Genomic DNA, 17,043 nt, shown 5'->3' with positions numbered 1-17,043 from the left:
ATTTCTGCGAGTATAAACATCAATGGGCGCGATCGACCCACATTGCCGTTTGTTGAAACGGCATTTTTATATGGAACGAACAAAAGAGATAATTCATCGATGATTCTATACAAATCTATAGTACGAATTGTATAAACAACAAGACTTCCTTATATCGTATGACAATGCTCGAATTGTCTTTCGAATTTACTCATCTTAGCGGAGTAACAAAATACGGAGCGAGCAAACAGTCTGATAAAACTACGAAAAACTCACAATGGTACCATTTTTCATTCGCAAACACGTACAGGCACATAAACGTGAGCCTCGAATAATGTACGAAGACGGTGGTTCTATAATATTTATCTGAATCTACTGTATTCTTTGATTTAAATTGATTCAAATGAAAAATTGTTAAATAATAGTAGTAGCGATGGCAGTTGAAGTAATTTTTCGAACAAGTAGCCGTGTATATTGAAAATTTACTTATTCTTCGCCATATCCATTCTCGTTTCTGGCTGTTTCGTAAAATTGAACGAAACGAAAGGAAACGATCGATCGATACCTACCTGAGGGATTTGTACCTACAAGTATCGGGCCCGTTAGGCTAGGTTAGTAACCCGAATCTACCTGAAGATGAAATGACACCAGTCGTTGCAGTTCGTTTACCGTAGGGGACGAGGATCGATACCACAATCGAAATGCATTGGCAGTGATAGGTACCGTTACTGTACAACAATGAATATTCCTCGAGGATTCTGCCTCGGTCCGCAGAGTAATCACGGTTCTACCTGACTCTACTACCAAGTCAGCTGTAAAATTTCGTGAAAACTTGGAGCGAGCATTGGTGAAATAAATCTTTGAATAGTTTCACAGCTTGCTACGACAATTACCTCATATTTCATCGGTTCTTTCAACACCGGAATATCGTACATATGTATATTATGATAATATTTTTTTAATATCCTCTTTCGTCCAATAGTTTTAATTAAATTATATTCAAATTAAATTTCAAACTTTTTACACAGCAAATCCAAGTAGACGAGGCATTTGGAAGCTTGGAGAGCTCCAAGTAGGGGAAAATAATAAAACTGTACTATGATAGCTATCGATAACGTTGTCCAATATATTTAACGAATTATTTCTCAATATGTATTTACAAAAAGGCACTATCATGATAAAGTTACGTTCATATTTATTTATTTCAGTTGGAACGTCGTTTAATTGAATTTATCCGACCGATTCCGTTCCATACGCACATACGTTTACATACCGCGTTCGTTACAAGTCGTTTTAATACAATACTATAGAATGCACCCTTTCGCATCTCACGACCCACGGAAACATCATTCAAGTATCTGTTCGAATTTCTAGAAATATTTGAATCGTTAGATGGTCCGTGCGAGTATCGATCGAGTCGCAAATACTTTCAAACGTTGTTAACATTCGTGAATTTTACAACGACTCGATTCTCCCAGTATTAACGTTTAATAGTTGAAGAAATTCTTAACCAAGTTTCATATTCGATACCGGAATTAAATTACTTACGCTGGCGTTGATGGGAACCGTACAACTATAGGCTTCAATCAACGGTTCGTCGATTAATAATTAAACAATCTTATAAGGCACTGTTGAATGCTGCTGGAAATCTTTCGAGGATGCAGCTAATGTCGATACGACATTATCCTACATTCTGTATGCGATAAGCATAATGGAAAATGCGCTCCGTATGTAGTTAGAAATTGATCGATAATAGAAACCTTCGTGGTCGTCGATCGCTAAACTCTTAAGTATAGTATCTCGAGAACAAAGGACTATCGTTATCTCTACAAATAAAAAGGACGCGCTTTCGTCGATTGGTAAAATTACATCTGTACACGATATTAATATTAATATGACTAGATCACAGTTAGTGGAACAGCCGCTGTTCATCGTCCCCTATCGGTCCTTTTTTTCATCGGTCCTGTGACTCTGTTCCTGTAAACGAGAAGAAAAATTCATACGTTAGCGAATAGTTAGAGTTTGGACGAGAAAGAGAAATAATGACTACCAGTTGCTCTTTTTCCATCTTCTTTTATTCTAACCGACTATCGTAACAACGAGACACGAATTTCAACGACCAGTTTAATTTTATTTAGCTGCCAACTTCCACGCTCTTGTTACCGTGGATTTGCATTAGCAATGACGACCCAGTACCAGTTTATAAATTTATTCCCGACGAAATCGGGACTCCCGAAGGTCGCAACGAGACGCTACAGGTATACAAGCGAGAGAGGCAGGGGATGATTTCAGGTAAGGGCAGTTTTACTGGAAGGGACTCACGGCTCTCCACGGGTAGAAACGAAAAAGAAGAAATCGAAGGAGACGGATAGAAGGGTAGGGGGAGAGCACGATGGAGACGAAAGAATAGCGTACCGGTTCAAAAACCCACAAAAGGGAGACTGAAATATCCTGAAAGATGCATTCAGGTTAAACGCAGCAGGCGAAATCGTCTCTTGTCAAGTGGAGAGAGAAAGAGAGAGAGAGAGAGTGTGACACACACACATACACACAGAGGACGAAAAAGAGGGAGGGAAATAACGAACCGAAAAATAGAATAAGATTCGAAGCAAGGGAAACAAAATCGGCGCGAAAAAACGTTGTTACGTGTATCGAGGTCAGAGTTCACCGATGCTTTTTTGGTAGTTTTGAAAATGCCAAACTTTCTAGATACTGGACGATGTAAGCGAATATCGCGAGATTATCTATTTAAAAGAAAAAGAAACAAAATTACAGTCTGTTCGTTAAGTTTGCGTTTCCGACGCAAAGTAACTTGGAGGATTGTTGGTGAAAGCGAAATCGCGGAAAGTGAAAAGGAAATATTAAGGTACCATATCGGACGATATCGGAAAGTTTTGTCGCGTCGCGAAAGGTGGTAAAATGCTCGGAGGAAACTCGGAGAATCGGATGTCTCGTCTCGGAAAGTTGAAGGGTGTAGAGGGCTGATAAAAGGGTACAAGTTTCGAGACACGCGTACACGGACAGGCTGGGCATGCGTGTTGGTACACAGTGAAAGAAATCGGGCACAAAAGCGTCGCTTCTCGAATGTATACTCGGTGGCTCTCTGAATGGAGTCTGCGATTTGAATGGCTGGAGTTTCAGCGAGGGGTCGCGCGCGCCATTGTGATGGGGCAAGGTCACAAATCTGGTCGGAAACTCCTTTGAACTTCCTCGGTAACGCGGATGTTACCTCATGGGCAAAATTTACGGGCGCGGTCGTTGAAAAGCGAGGGAGGTGAGAAAGTTTTGGAAAAAAATTTCTTAATATAATGCAGCATTAAATAACTGGAATAACTTTCGACGATGAAACGAAACGAAAAGAAAAGTACTAGATAAAAGTGGCATCGGTTAATATTTGGGTTAAACTTGATCGTCGAAACCGGCAAAAGTTTGTTTGACAACAAAAAAAAGACCACTTGTTTATTGTAAAAAATAGTAAGCGTAATTGATATTAAGGCGTACGTTAAGACGAAATAAATGAAGAAAATGAAGAGATGAAAAGAGCCAAGTAAAAGAATATAACATGTGGAAAAAATGTGTGATAACTGATAACGTTGACGCAACACCAACCTTTGAGAAAACGCTGGACCAAGTCGGAGCCGAAGTATAATCCCGCTCCTCTCATTGACTTTGCTGCCACCAAGAGATAACGTCTAATAATTCTTCGTCTTCCGGACTCATGGGTTCGTAATTATCGTAAGCATCGGAATGCGTCGCGTAGAGAGTACCCGAGGTTCCACCGTAGCCTTGACTGCCAACCGAGGATGCTTCGGAAACGAAACTCGGCGTTGGGGAACTGGACGCTTCGGAACATGGTGCCGGCACAAACGTTGGGCTAGGATTTTGTCTGAGATGTTGGTGTCGATGGGCTGTCAAGTCAGGGCTGTGATGCCGAATCTCGTTGTTGACGTTGCCGCGAAGTCTTAGCTCGGGAGAGTGGTGACTGGACTCGACTCCGATTCCGTTGCCAGAGCTACACGTGGACGAAGAAGAGGAAGTCGAGGAAGGCGGCGACGAGGTTGGCGAAGATACATTGGTAAGATCCGAGCCACCGTCGTGCTCGTCCAACAGACGCTGAAGACTTCTTATATATTCGACCGCCATCCTGAGCGTTTCGACTTTCGATAACTTTTTACTACCAGCTCTGGATCCACCGTGCGTGCCGGCTGTACTTCCTCCGAGAGCCTGCGCCACGCTTTGAGGTATATGTTGCCTCAGAGTCGCGAATCCATTGTTCACCTGTTTCACACGATTCCGTTCACGGGCATTTCTTCTTGCTACGGAAGCTGGCTGATGGGGAACCGTGCCATACGGTCCGGTCGGTTGCCCGTAAATCTTGGATCGTTTGCAACCGTGTTGCTGCATCGTCTTGATGTCATTGCTCGGTATACTGCTCGTGGAAACAATCACGTTGCCGCGATGGGTTTGCGCACTGGTTGCGGTAGAACCATGGAGATTATGGTGATGATGCTGTTGCTGCACGCTCAACATGATGGGCAATACGTTCCCTTCCTTCGATCTCACTAAGGTCATATCACTGATCCGATTCCCTCCCGCGCCCCCACCCCCCACCCCACCCCGCCCCACTAGGTGAGCAGGAGTGTGCGGCAGCGCGTGCCAGATGACCTTCGAGTGAATGGAATCCTCGATGTATCCAAGTACCAGTACCAGTACCAGTACCAGTACCAGTACCAGGTCGCGGTCCGATTACTACCACGACGACGATCACGACGCCGATCGTTTAACCCTCTTGGACGATTTCCCTCCTGCCGCGACACCTTCGTTAACTACAATACAATACCACGCGATCCCTTAAACGAATCTGAGAAACGAAAATCGAAGCTCCGCCTCCGGCTCGAGACCAGTTGTTGGACGAGTCGGAAAAGTGAAAAACTAAACCGCACCCTCGATGCTGATGGTACGGACCTGGCTCCCGAAATGCCTTGCAAAGAAGGGTTCGAGGCCTTATATAGCCAGGGCGGGCACGCGCCTATCCCCTCCATGGGGCCCCATACTCGATCTCGGGCCCTAAACCCCCATCGTCTCCCCCTACCGGCTTGCAGCGCCTCATACCCCTGTACGTCCCCACCACTACCGTTCCAAAGGCCCTACAACGCCCGAGATTCTCATCTTCGTGAATTGCCCTCGTGCTTTTGCGTGCCAGTTGGAATCTATTTGCCGATTCCGATATTTAAAGATGATAACCTTCGTCGTTATCGACGCGATAACTTAACTCGTGGTTCTCGTTTCTTGGAAATTGCATAGGCTCGTGCGCCGCTCCGCTCCGCGCCGCAACGTGCCATGCCGGCTTCGATTCAAAATATACATACTATAGATATATGGACGTTGCATCTTGCATGCGTCTGATGTACATCTACGTTGAAGTAAGTTTATATCAAGATCTTATTCATTAACACCACTGCGGAAACAGAATAACGTAGACTGTGCTACTCGAACGTATTTGCAAATATAACCAAGTATTCTGTAGAAAGCTAGTATGTATTGTAGATACTGTCGATACACGATGAATTCTATCCCATCGACTCCAAGTATTTTTCACGTTTATCAAGTGTATCGAGTAAAAGTTAAAATTCATGTAATCTAATTAAGAAATTTGGATACGAAAACAAAAATTTCGTTAGAATACCGTTACAGTAATAATCGTAAACGAAAACATCACCCTAGTACACCACGCGCGTGCTCCGGAATTTGAAATCACCTTGCAACGAACCTCAGAAATTTGTGCACGCGTGAGAGACACTGCTACATACGTAAGAAGGGTCCAAATCCCCACCGAGTTGTCCGGTGTCTCGGGGATCGAAATTTGAACAGTTACCGGGAGAAAGAAAAGCTGGTCCAGAGATCGAGCATGTCGGCTGAGAGAGACACGCGTATGCGCCGACATTGCGATGAAAAGAGACCACGCTCGAGTAAAGAAGAAGATGCGAAGTAAGAAGATAGAAGTAAGAAGAAGAAGAGGAGGAAGAAGAAGAAGAAGAAGAAGAAGAAGAGGAGAAGTTACGCAGCGAAGAAGGTTGGGATCGTCGGAGGAGTAAGGGGATACGAAGGATATGTGGGCCCAAGTATGTATATAGTGGCAGGGAAGTTGGGGGCAGCAGCGTCATGGGCCCATCAGCGTTGTGGAAGAGGGCAGGGGGTGTAAGACGTGAGCCGTTCTCCCCACCATCGGTTCATGGCGCGCGCCGATCCCCATCCATCGACTCTCTCCCCACCAATAGCTTGGTTTTATCCGCTCCGTACGAAGCGCGTGCGTGCGTGCGTGCGTGCGTGCGTGCGTGTACCAGGGCGCACGCGTGCTTGAAGGGAGCGTGTATGGGGAGGATGTGCGCGCGGGCAAACGCGCGTGGATCTACATCCGTGCACCCGTGTGTAACCGTGTACGTGCTCACGCGTGGAACAGGTATATGCCCTGTTCTTTTCTCCTTTTTTCTCTTTTACCGGCGTTCCATCTCTCTCCTTTTTTTTTCTATTTCTTTTTCCTTATCTTTCTCTTTCCGTCTATGCATGCCTATCTTTTTCTGTGCTGAAAAAGCGGTGCGTAAGGGGCACTCGAGGGCCACTGGACGTTCTTCCTCTGCATGGAGCACGCGAGGAGTCTGTGATAAATATCCGACGCCCGAACATTGTCCAACGTTGGATTTCGACGGATAACGAATGCTTTCACGCTTTTGGAAAATTTGTAATCTTAGCTGCGACGCTTGTCTATGGCCGATGCCGACACTAACTAGATCTAGCCACACGATCAAATAGATACGTTGCACGTTTTGCATAATTCTCATTTCGAAAATTATAAAATTGAATAGATATGCCGACGTTACTTCATCGGTTACACCTTCTTTTTACTTGTCATTTCTTATTCGAAGAAAAAAAGTCGGTCATTTATGTTAACTGCACTGCTGCGTGTAAATGTGAAAAGTAGAACAGTGGCGTGTTTTAAAGCACGCTTCTTTCTCGGGGTCAATTACCCGCAGGTAGTTTACCCTGTCCTCTTACGAGGAGTCCTTCTTCCTTCGAATCGCTGTTCCTTGCTCAAGGATCATAACTGCGATGCGCAGGAGTCCCGACCGAAGATTTACGAGTCGGTCGAGGATTCTTTGTTCGTACGAATTCTTGCCGTGCGACAAATTCTCGGCCACAAGTTGCAGGTATCGCCATTATTATCGTTCGTAGAGCTTCTCTCGCTATATACACCAATCGTTAATTTTCATAACCTTTTCCCCTCGAACTCGTTTCATTCAATTCTAGCATCATGGCTAAAAAGTATAGAGCCAAGTATTACAAGATCGAGGACTACAAGTTTCACCGTTTAATAAATCCATCTCCGTAGAACAGGACAAAGGAGAAGAAGAAAGGAAAGGACAGAAGTAAATTTTCCACAACTCTGATAATAACCTTATTACCTTGAACCTTTGACTAAGAAGTGTATTTCATAATTATATCCTCGAAGCCCAGCGTCCCAGCGTCCCAGCTAGCTAGCCATCCGTGGCCATCTCGTCGCTAATTATCGTGAAATTAATTACCGCTCTCAGTGGCGAGCTGAGCGATACCAAAGGGCTAACCAACTTGAATTTTCTTTTTTAACCTTTGAATTACGTTACTCTTCTGTGCTTCTGCGTTATATATGATATCGATTTTTGCTGCGGGCTTTATACTATACGATACTACTATACTTAACATCATTCTTAACTTTGATCCAAGGGGATTGAACCGTTATTTTTTCACTGCTCGCTGATTAGTTTGAATAACGGAGATTTCGTAAAAAATACATTAACCGTTAATAAATCGAGAACCCATGGAAGGGTGGAAGTTCAGAACGAGATACGGTAAACGCAATACGTCGAGTGTGCATGTCCACCTTGGGAATATCGATTTCCACGTGTTGGCATTCCACTACCGGCTGACATATGTTGTACTATAATGCACAGGTACCTCTTTAGCTATGGTGATCGAGCGAGAGAGAGTGAGAGAGAATTTATGCATGTATTACGTCCACCACGCAAAGGATTGGATCGTGTAGGGTTGCTACCCGTAACCTAAACGGCACACATATGGCGCTTTCGTAAATGCGTCCTAGGAACGTTGACAGGTACAGGTACAGATATCGGTAAAGCACCAACGTACATCGCATATGCTGTCGCAGGTTCACCAAATTCCTCGCGATACTCGGCTATTTCTGACCGTATGCGACTGCTCGAACACTGGTACAACTACAACGTCTGTTTATCGTAAGTGCAAAACGAGTACGGTTTTACGGCTTCATCGACAGCGAGCGTAACGTTACGCTGATTAATGATCCTGGACACGTCACGAAATTTTCAGCTGTAGGGTTGTCGTTTTTAATGCTTCGCGCATGCTTATCACTGGGACCGTCTTTTCCGGGAATCACGCGAGACCAGAATTTGTGTGGCCATCCGTTCACCGGTCTTTCCACGGTGATATCCATGCGAAAATGTCGATTAGATCCATCGAGAACTTTCAATGTTTTCCAAGTCGTTTGCTTTATTGGTCTTGCTAGTACGAACAAGAGTCGTTCAACCTTGTACCGCGGAAGATAGAAATCGTTGCCGAGGACAGTTGATACACAATATTCTCTGGATAACTCGTCTATACGCGTTCATTTGATGTAACTGTCGATGAATATACATATATTAGAACCATGTAATGTAAGCAACTTGGCAAACACAGTAATTCAGAATTTCTTGTTTGCGATTGTAGCTCGAGCCTCGATAAGGGCACAGCTGTAAAAACTTTTATTCGATTATTATTTGGTAGCCGAATCACGGTGGTGATTTATCTCCGATCTTGGCCGATCTTTGAAAGATACGCGCGTAGCAAGTATTTCCGGTGGCGCGTCGGCGTCGGTGCGGCGTCGCGTCGCGATAAACGGTAGTTTCACGGAGTTCTCCCCTTGAAAGATTTATCGGATGATTCGTTCTTGACAAGACCTTCCTTGTCAGTTAGCGGACCATCCGAACAACAATGCTTTTCATTGCGCCCGCCGAGCATTGAAAGCACCGATTCGAGAAGAAAATCGAAAACAGTCGTGTCTATCGACGCCGACGCCGACGCCGCGACGTGACACGCGACGGTCTCGGAAAAAATCGATGACATTATTTGAATTCGATTTTGCGTTGAGATATCACCGCGAAGGGTGAACAAAGAAATGGAACCTTATCTTTGAGCAGCACCATATAAAAATGTCCGTAGTGTCTTGTCACGTGGCAAGGATCGATCGGCAGTGACTGCACACGCACGTGCACGCATACGCTCGTCCAGGCCAAGATTTATCGCACGACTCGTGGCATCCTCCTGTCCTTCACGTAATTCCGAGGCTCTTTTTCCCCGTGGCGGATCATTCGCCGAGTCATTTTTCACGTGAACGAACAAAGGCAACGTCACGAAGGACGGCACACGCTTCCAGGACTATCTGGCAGGATCTGTCCAACGGTTGGTATTCCTTAGGAATGCCTCGTGCTGGACAAAAGTTCGAGCCGGTCATCTTTGAATTTCTCTCCGAATCGTTTGTTCAGCGTTGTTGAACCTTTTTACGGAGCTACTCCTGGTCCTGCCGATGTCCATTCACCGAAACTTTCGGATCGATAGCACGGGATCGTGATCGGTCTCATTGTCAGGAAAACGCGCATCGAACGAGACTAAATTTATTTGGTTTGCGAGATCTTTTACTGATTATCTTTGTCAATCCTAGTATAATAATATACAGGGTGTCCCAAAAGTCGGCGAGGAGCCGGAAATGGGGGGTAGCTGAGACGATTCTGAATAACAATTTCCTTTGCAAAAATGTTGGATGGGGCTTCGTTAAGGAGATATTAAGCGAAAACCCCGACCAATCAGAGCGCGCATAGACCGTTCGCACTGGCGGCCGAGCTTGTACGCGAACAAGTGACTCGACGTGTATCGAAGGACATTGACGCTGCCGCCTAGCGCGTAGCCTTCGCTACCGCGGCCGCTCGAGCGGTCTACGCGCGCTCTGATTGGTCGGGGTTTTCTCTTAATATCTCCTTAACGAAGCCCCATCCGACATTTTTGCAAAGGAAATTGTTGTTCAGAATCGTCTCAGCTACCTCCCATTTCCGGCTCCTCCCCGACTTTTGGGACACCCTGTATATTTCTGACCTTGACTGATTCTTTTCTGTATACCTACTAATATCTATTTAATATTTGCATTTGTTTGTTTGTTCCAGCTTAATTAAACAATGAATAAACATATAATATGTATTCCGATAAAGGCTAGGTTAGCGTCACCTTTCTTTTCTATACTACTCCCGCAATGTAAACGCAATCGTAGCGCATTCGAAAGGAATAATCGTCGACGATAAATATTTGCACTGCCGGCAGATTTTATAAGCTAATACACGACCGGCATAAAAATTCACTATCAGATAAGCTCGCCACACGAGTGCCCTTTTCTTTTTTCCGCGATCGATCGCGCAGAATTTTACCACGGTAAGATTTCTCGAGTCTCGAGCAAAGGCTGTTTGGTCGCTTTACGACTTCCCGGATTTCGGGCATCCTCGATCTGGTGGGGATCCTCGAAGAAAAATCTCAGTTACGCCCATCGACCAGGGGAATCTGTATAGTTTTTTTTTCTTGTTTCTTTACACCGTTATCTAAATTGTCAACGGTTGTGGTGCCTTTGACGGGCCCGCCGAAAAATGTCAGATACTTCGGATACCTTTGCGATAACTTTAATTACAGGTACATAGGTACCGAAATTAAAAGAAGACATTCGCTACTATTCTTCGGTACTCGCTACTCGTCGCTCATCGGTATGTTCCTCGTGCTGGAAGATGTAATATCTACGGTAAATAGCTTGACGACGAGTAAGATGACGTGATATATACAAATATATTTTTAACCCACCAAGTATACGTAATTTTTCGATATGGGTAACGGTAGGGAATCCGTCGAATGCCGTCGTTCGCCTTGCAATCGGAACGTAAGCCTTTCAGTGGATACGGCTCGTCGATTGATTGCTCAGAATTAAGGGAAATCTCTGTTCAATGAATGGACGTGAACCGTGAACCGTGAACCGTGAACCGTGAACCGTGAACCGTGAACCGTGAACCGTGAACCGTGAACCGTGAACCGTGAACCGTGAACCGTGAACCGTGAACCGTGAACCATGAATCATGAACCGTGAAGCGAAAGTTTACACCAAGAGGAGACTGAATTTTCATCGGAAAGAGAGAAAACAACAAGGTCGTTGCGGATCTGCGTAATGACGTCTTCTCTGTAAGGTTAAACAGTCACGAGGTGTCAAGGTCTCTCGCACAAGGACTCGCACACACAATCCGTATACTTTGTTGTTTCGCTGATGACCTACGACCTTGCCTCGCCAGTCTCTTACATCGTCTCGTGGATACACCTATCGTGCGTTATTATAAAACCTTTAAATAACATTCTTCTTTTTGATACCTCTGCCAAATGACTTGTCCGGTATGCGTGGCTTAAGATAATTAAGTACAGGGTGTCTCGATAGTAATTGACAATTAAACGATATATCATTTCTCGAAATCTCGAGGCACTTTTCCAATTCGATTTCTTTTCATCTCTTCATTGTACACTCTCGTCTTATTTATAAATTTCAAGTTTCATTTTCTTACGTGTCCTCCTACTACTTTGTTTCTGTCTCTTCTTATACATTCGTATACATATACCTATCGTATGTTCCTTGGATTCTTTTTCTTCTTTTAAACCTGCTACTCGTTATCTAGATACGGATCTACCCAATACCCATCTCTGATCTGGAAAAAGTGAAATCGTCGGTGGTACGATTGTCACTGATTGCTTGTGTCGGCGTTGCAGATAACCGCAGCATATTTAGATTACAGATGCAAATCAGTTTCAAAGGTAATTCAACGTAATCCGTTTCTTGATGCTAATGGGCCGAGGTGGTCCGCTTCTACACCAACCCTGTACATATACGTATACGCATACGTAAATATATCAGCATCTCGTACGCGGAGAGCAACAACAGCTGGTTATAAGTTTGCGAAAAAATCAAAACTGAATTAAAGTACTTTTCAAGTTGGACTACTCAAGTGGTTGCACAGTGCACAGGAACAAAAATGTTAGAAACCAAAAATTTGCAAGGTTTGCTGGGATAATAAAACAGGTTACCTTCACGAAGACACGCTCAAATAAATTGACGGATTGTGAAAAATGTTTGTATTATTATAGTATCGCGTAAAGGGTAAACAACGTTATCTTACGAGTTTCGTATGTAAATAGAGTAGGACTAAAAGAAGAGCACACCTTTTTGGTTTGGCCAAAGATGACGAAATGATAGCGACCGCGGCGCAGCACGGCGCGACAAAAGTCGTCGTTTTTTCGTTCGTTCCCATCTTTGGTAATCGACTCATTATCTGGAAGGGGATAATTACGATCGGTCGAGGTGTAATTAACGATATATCGGCGCTAAGAACCTCGGGGACTATACCGCTGTTATCTTGAAAATCTTTCCGTCCACTCCTTCCTCTTCTCGTTCCTTTCCTACTTTCGTTGTTCCCTTTCACTTAACTCGGTTCGCACTTAACCTACCCTCACCTTCTCTTTCAACCTGATGTCCCTTTTTGGCACGGCTCCCTTCGCCCCATCGAGGTTTGTTCTTCGTTATTACTCATCGGGATTATCGACGTTTTTAACACCTCCCAACCGCAACCGCTTTTCCGCATTAAAATATGAATAGACAATGATGCGGTTCGTTCGGTTAACCGCCGATATTAAATGCATTTCAATCAAGATTTATAAATTGGTTCGGAAGTATGCGTAATTGCCCGTTAACGCGTTTCGCGCGCCACTTACAATTAGCTCTAACTAGCCAAGTAGCCGAGTATCTACGTCCATCAATTGTCTCCCTCGATTTTCATGAACTGTAATTGGCGGAGATAGAGTAAGACGCGTGACTCTGCCCCCTCCCCTTTTCTGACATGACTTTTTATCTTCGATTCGGAATACACGTCGACTGTTTGAAGATGCGGGCCTCCGAGGGTACCAATTACGACGGGCAGCTGCCATACTGAAACGTTCTGTTCGCGGATACGTTTCGATTTCGCGCCTGATCTACGCGTGATACTCCAAATTTAAAAATAACTCGTTTGAGATTTAGATTCCCAAATATTATAAATACGAAACGAAATTTCAGCAAACAAACCGTGATTTTATTTCGACGACCGACAAGGTGGAGCCGAAGGTGCCCGAGTCCTCAGGCAACGCCTAACTAGTCGTATTTCCAACATGTACAAGACATGTATCGTACCGCAACGTTTCGTCATTCGTAAACGTTTGTAGATACAGACATACTATTTACAAACATCTGAATCACGCGTATTTTCACTATTTCTTGTCGGGTAAAGGAATACGGACGCGTGTTCCTTTCTGATCGCGATCGGGCACGCACGCGGGAAAGAAACATCGTCCATCAGAATTCATCTTTGTTCGATGAGCCTGCACCTGTCTGCGGCTGAGGAGCTCATTTACTGTCGCGCGCGCGTTACATCAGACCCCGGCTTTGAGCGAGTTTCAAAGACACTCGAGTGGAGGCCTGGAAATGCTGGACCAGAACTGGAACAGATTCTTACTTAAACAAATGTAAAACGTTTGATTTGCGAATAGTAACGTGCCTATTGTAACCGAACCTGATCAGCTCTCAACCCCTAATCCATTATCGGTATGCCGCTATCGTCGAATCGATATCAATCTCCAGATTTTGCTGGTAGCCCCCACCTCGTGCCCGAAGAAGTTAGGCAAGGTGTCGACGGTGGTCGTAGGACCGTTGGGAGACTGGCGAGGTGCAGGTGACGAGTCCGGTGGTCCTCTTGGTCGCACGACCCATCCTGCGAAAGTATACGTGCGTGCGTATCACCGCGTTCATGGACAAGGACGGGCAAAGACGGGTGGCGCTCTCAACACGAGAAGGAAAGGCCGCAGGGTGGACAAAGTAGGGAGGAAAAGGAGACACCGGCGAATGGAAAAGAGGAGAGGAGAGGAGTGGAGAGGAGAGGAGTGGAGAGGAGAGGAGAGAAGAGACTAACGTCGCGGAGCGGACCTGTGAAATGGTATCCGAAGAGAACCAAGCGAGCGGCGGAGGGCGCGTGGCAGCGGCGCAGCTGCAGCTGCCGTTTCGTTCCTCTCGTATGCGTCCGCGAGAGCGCGAGAGGGCATGACTTCGTTCTTTCTCCTTACTTTGCCTACCTTCTTTGTCTTTCCTGTGTCCTCTTTTGACGCTCGTGCGCCTGCCTGCCTGCCTGCCTGCCTACCTGCTTGCCTGCCTGACTGCCTGACTGCCTGCCTGCCTGCCTGCCTGCCTGCCTGCCGCGCTGATACCGTGGCGCGCGCCAACACTCATTAACGCGAAACTTCGTCATCGAACTTTCCCGCGTTTCGAAGTGCAGCGCCGAGCCGCTCCGCTCCGAATACTTCCACTCCGGCATATATTACTCTGGATACAACAATTTACCGATATTTTATTACAAACCAAGTAAATTATGGTATTCTATCCCCTGTTTCACTTGCCCGCGTCTTAGGGCGTTGTATCGCCGCGCCAAATGCGATGGGCCACACCATTCCTTGCAACCGTTTTTCATAACGTTGGCTTAATTAACACCAGTCATCCGACGCACAGCATGATGTGTTTTGTAATATCCTGCAAAATTTTGGTAATAACGATATACACCAGGTGTAGTTTTCGTCGTTTAACGTTGAATCAACTAACGTTTAATTAAGGTTGAAACGTTGGACGAAGGTATTAGTATTTACGTGTTATCGTACACTCAAACCTGAACGTCATAGGAATGCCGCCGAAAAATATTTCGTTTTATCGAGCTCCATTAGTCATTGTGAAAAGTCGGCTTTGGTATAGCCGACGATAAACTCTTCTCTTTACTCGTACATTTTCTTCTATATCTTCGCGAGGTTGCGAGATAATTAGTAAAGCTCGTAGATTCCGTTCTTGTCCTGCGGCGCTCGGACTCCATCCAATTCGGACATTAACAGCGGGTTACACTTGTACCTAATCGAATTAACGAAACTTTACGACACGGCGTGCTTCTTGTAATGATCGTTTTCGCGTTTATTATTACAGGTAAAATTTGTTTAAGAACTCTTGATCTTAAACTTTATTCGTTCCGCAAAGCGTGGATAGGACAGCATAGGATATTAATATTTTTCAAATAATATACTATTAGGTCTACAAGACACTACCGCGTCAGCTATTAAACGTTAACTGTACAAAAATAAGCGTAATATGTTTACGCGTGCAGAGCGATCGATCTTTTTTCGTAGAAAATATTCTATAAACAGGTTTAACGCGGGGCAGCTGACTCTGCATTACGACGTCGCGACGGCGTCGAGCTGTATTTGCCCTTTTTTTTTGTCTTTGTATCGCTTCTCGAGATGATAATCAATTTATTCTCAATTAGAATAGATTATCTCTCGTTACCTTTCGATACGAGTTTTTCTAGTATCGTATCTAGTAAATGTTACGGATATCTATACGTATAAAAGAGTACGATAACGGAGCCGATGTCTTTCGACTCGGCAATCTTAAAAGATGCTACACCCTTATCACCGCAGATACACTTGGATCACGGCCAGGCGAACCGTATACGTGTTATATTCTTCCAAGATTGTGTCAACCGGTTAACGAATGTAAGCTAATGGGTTAATAAGAAGTAATTATCCATGGCATCTGTTATAGCAGATCGGTGGTGAACTCAACCGTTAACCAATTCCAAGTTCAAGTTGTCCATTTCTGTGCCGAACTATGGTTACGAGTGCGTCACGTTTCAAGGACATCTCGTACAGTAGATCGCGCAGCTGTGATGTCCCGGGCGAGTTGCTCATTATCACCGCATCGAACTCTTCCTTTTTCCACGTTTTCACGGTAAAACGGTTCAACACGCGCCGCACGCGGTCGCGGCCACGGCGCGCGGCGCGGCGTTGCAGCATGAGCCGAAGGATTAAGTGGGCTGAAAATTTATTTACAAGTTGCTCTCGAGGAAATTTCGCGTCGGCGATACTTTAATCCTTGATTTATGCACGTACGTGTGTATTTCGTACACGTCGTGTTATGAACGTACATTACCAGATGTTCCAAAAGCAGAATACGCAGAATCGTACACCAAGACGCCGTGTAGAGATCGCGTTATACGGTTACTCGCTGGGATGAATAATGCGCAACCTGTGTGCTGTTGCTGACGCATTTCGATACGCCCGAGCATTGAAATTTTTTAATAAAATATCTGTTACCATGGGTATGATATTACCTACATTTTACTGCTTCTTCTTTTCTTCAATGTAGGACATGCCTTCAAACGGATTGTATGTCCTCAAGTTACCAAACGTTATAAATAACTTATGCACACATGCAGGCTCGCATTCTGTCTATTTGTTCTTAACGACGAAACGCCATGAAATTTATTTTACACCTGCCTTCGACGAGTGGCGCAACGAGCGATTAAGCATATTCGGATATTTATATGTGTACCTACCTCCGACTAATAAACAATGTCACGTTGAAATTTTGGAAATTTCATATTTTATGGGACAATGAAAAATATATTATTATCGAATAACTCGATATATTTAACAAAAATTTGCACCTGTTCTTTCGAACAAACCGACTCGATCCAACACGTCTCGCGACCATGCCACCACGGTAACCGCAAACAGCGTCGGCGTCGGCGTCGGCGTCGGCGTCGGCGTCGGCGGGCCATACTCTCGAGTATTGTTCACCGCGACACAGCAGCAATCATTTATCAATGTGAATAATAACGGAAAGACTTTGTGCGTACCGAGACGTAAGGGTTTGCCAAAGGGTACGATGTCATGTACGTGCTGGTATATCGCTATATAGTTATAATAAAAGCCGATTCCAAGTGAAGGAATAGCGATTCCGGAGGTAGTTCAATGCTTGAATGGATGGAAGTGAAAATAATGCTCGAGTGGGCTGTCATTGTGCTCGGTGGCTGAGCTTTTTGTCGG

General features: G+C 44.9%; 1 protein-coding gene across 1 annotated transcript; it reads right to left on the bottom strand.

Annotated features, from left to right (window-relative positions):
- Window positions 1-1,203: 1,203 nt before the first annotated feature.
- LOC128873708 (achaete-scute complex protein T3-like) lies at window positions 1,204-4,551 on the bottom strand. Its single transcript, XM_054117469.1, has 2 exons — window positions 3,589-4,551; window positions 1,204-1,956 (listed from the first exon to the last, which is right to left on the bottom strand). The coding sequence occupies exon 1, from the start codon at window positions 4,549-4,551 to the stop codon at window positions 3,640-3,642; it is 912 nt and encodes a 303-aa protein (XP_053973444.1). The 3' UTR covers window positions 1,204-1,956; window positions 3,589-3,639.
- Between the last annotated feature and the right edge of the window lie 12,492 nt (window positions 4,552-17,043).

This window comes from Hylaeus volcanicus, chromosome 1 (assembly GCF_026283585.1).
Source record: "Hylaeus volcanicus isolate JK05 chromosome 1, UHH_iyHylVolc1.0_haploid, whole genome shotgun sequence".
NCBI lineage: Eukaryota > Metazoa > Arthropoda > Insecta > Hymenoptera > Colletidae > Hylaeus > Hylaeus volcanicus.
This window is presented reverse-complemented; position numbering and strand designations above follow the sequence as displayed.

What these genes read in the sequence shown, in the direction of transcription:
- LOC128873708 (XM_054117469.1), bottom strand. Translation starts at nt 4,551, where the DNA reads ATGACCTTAGTGAGATCGAAGGAAGGGAACGTATTGCCCATCATGTTG.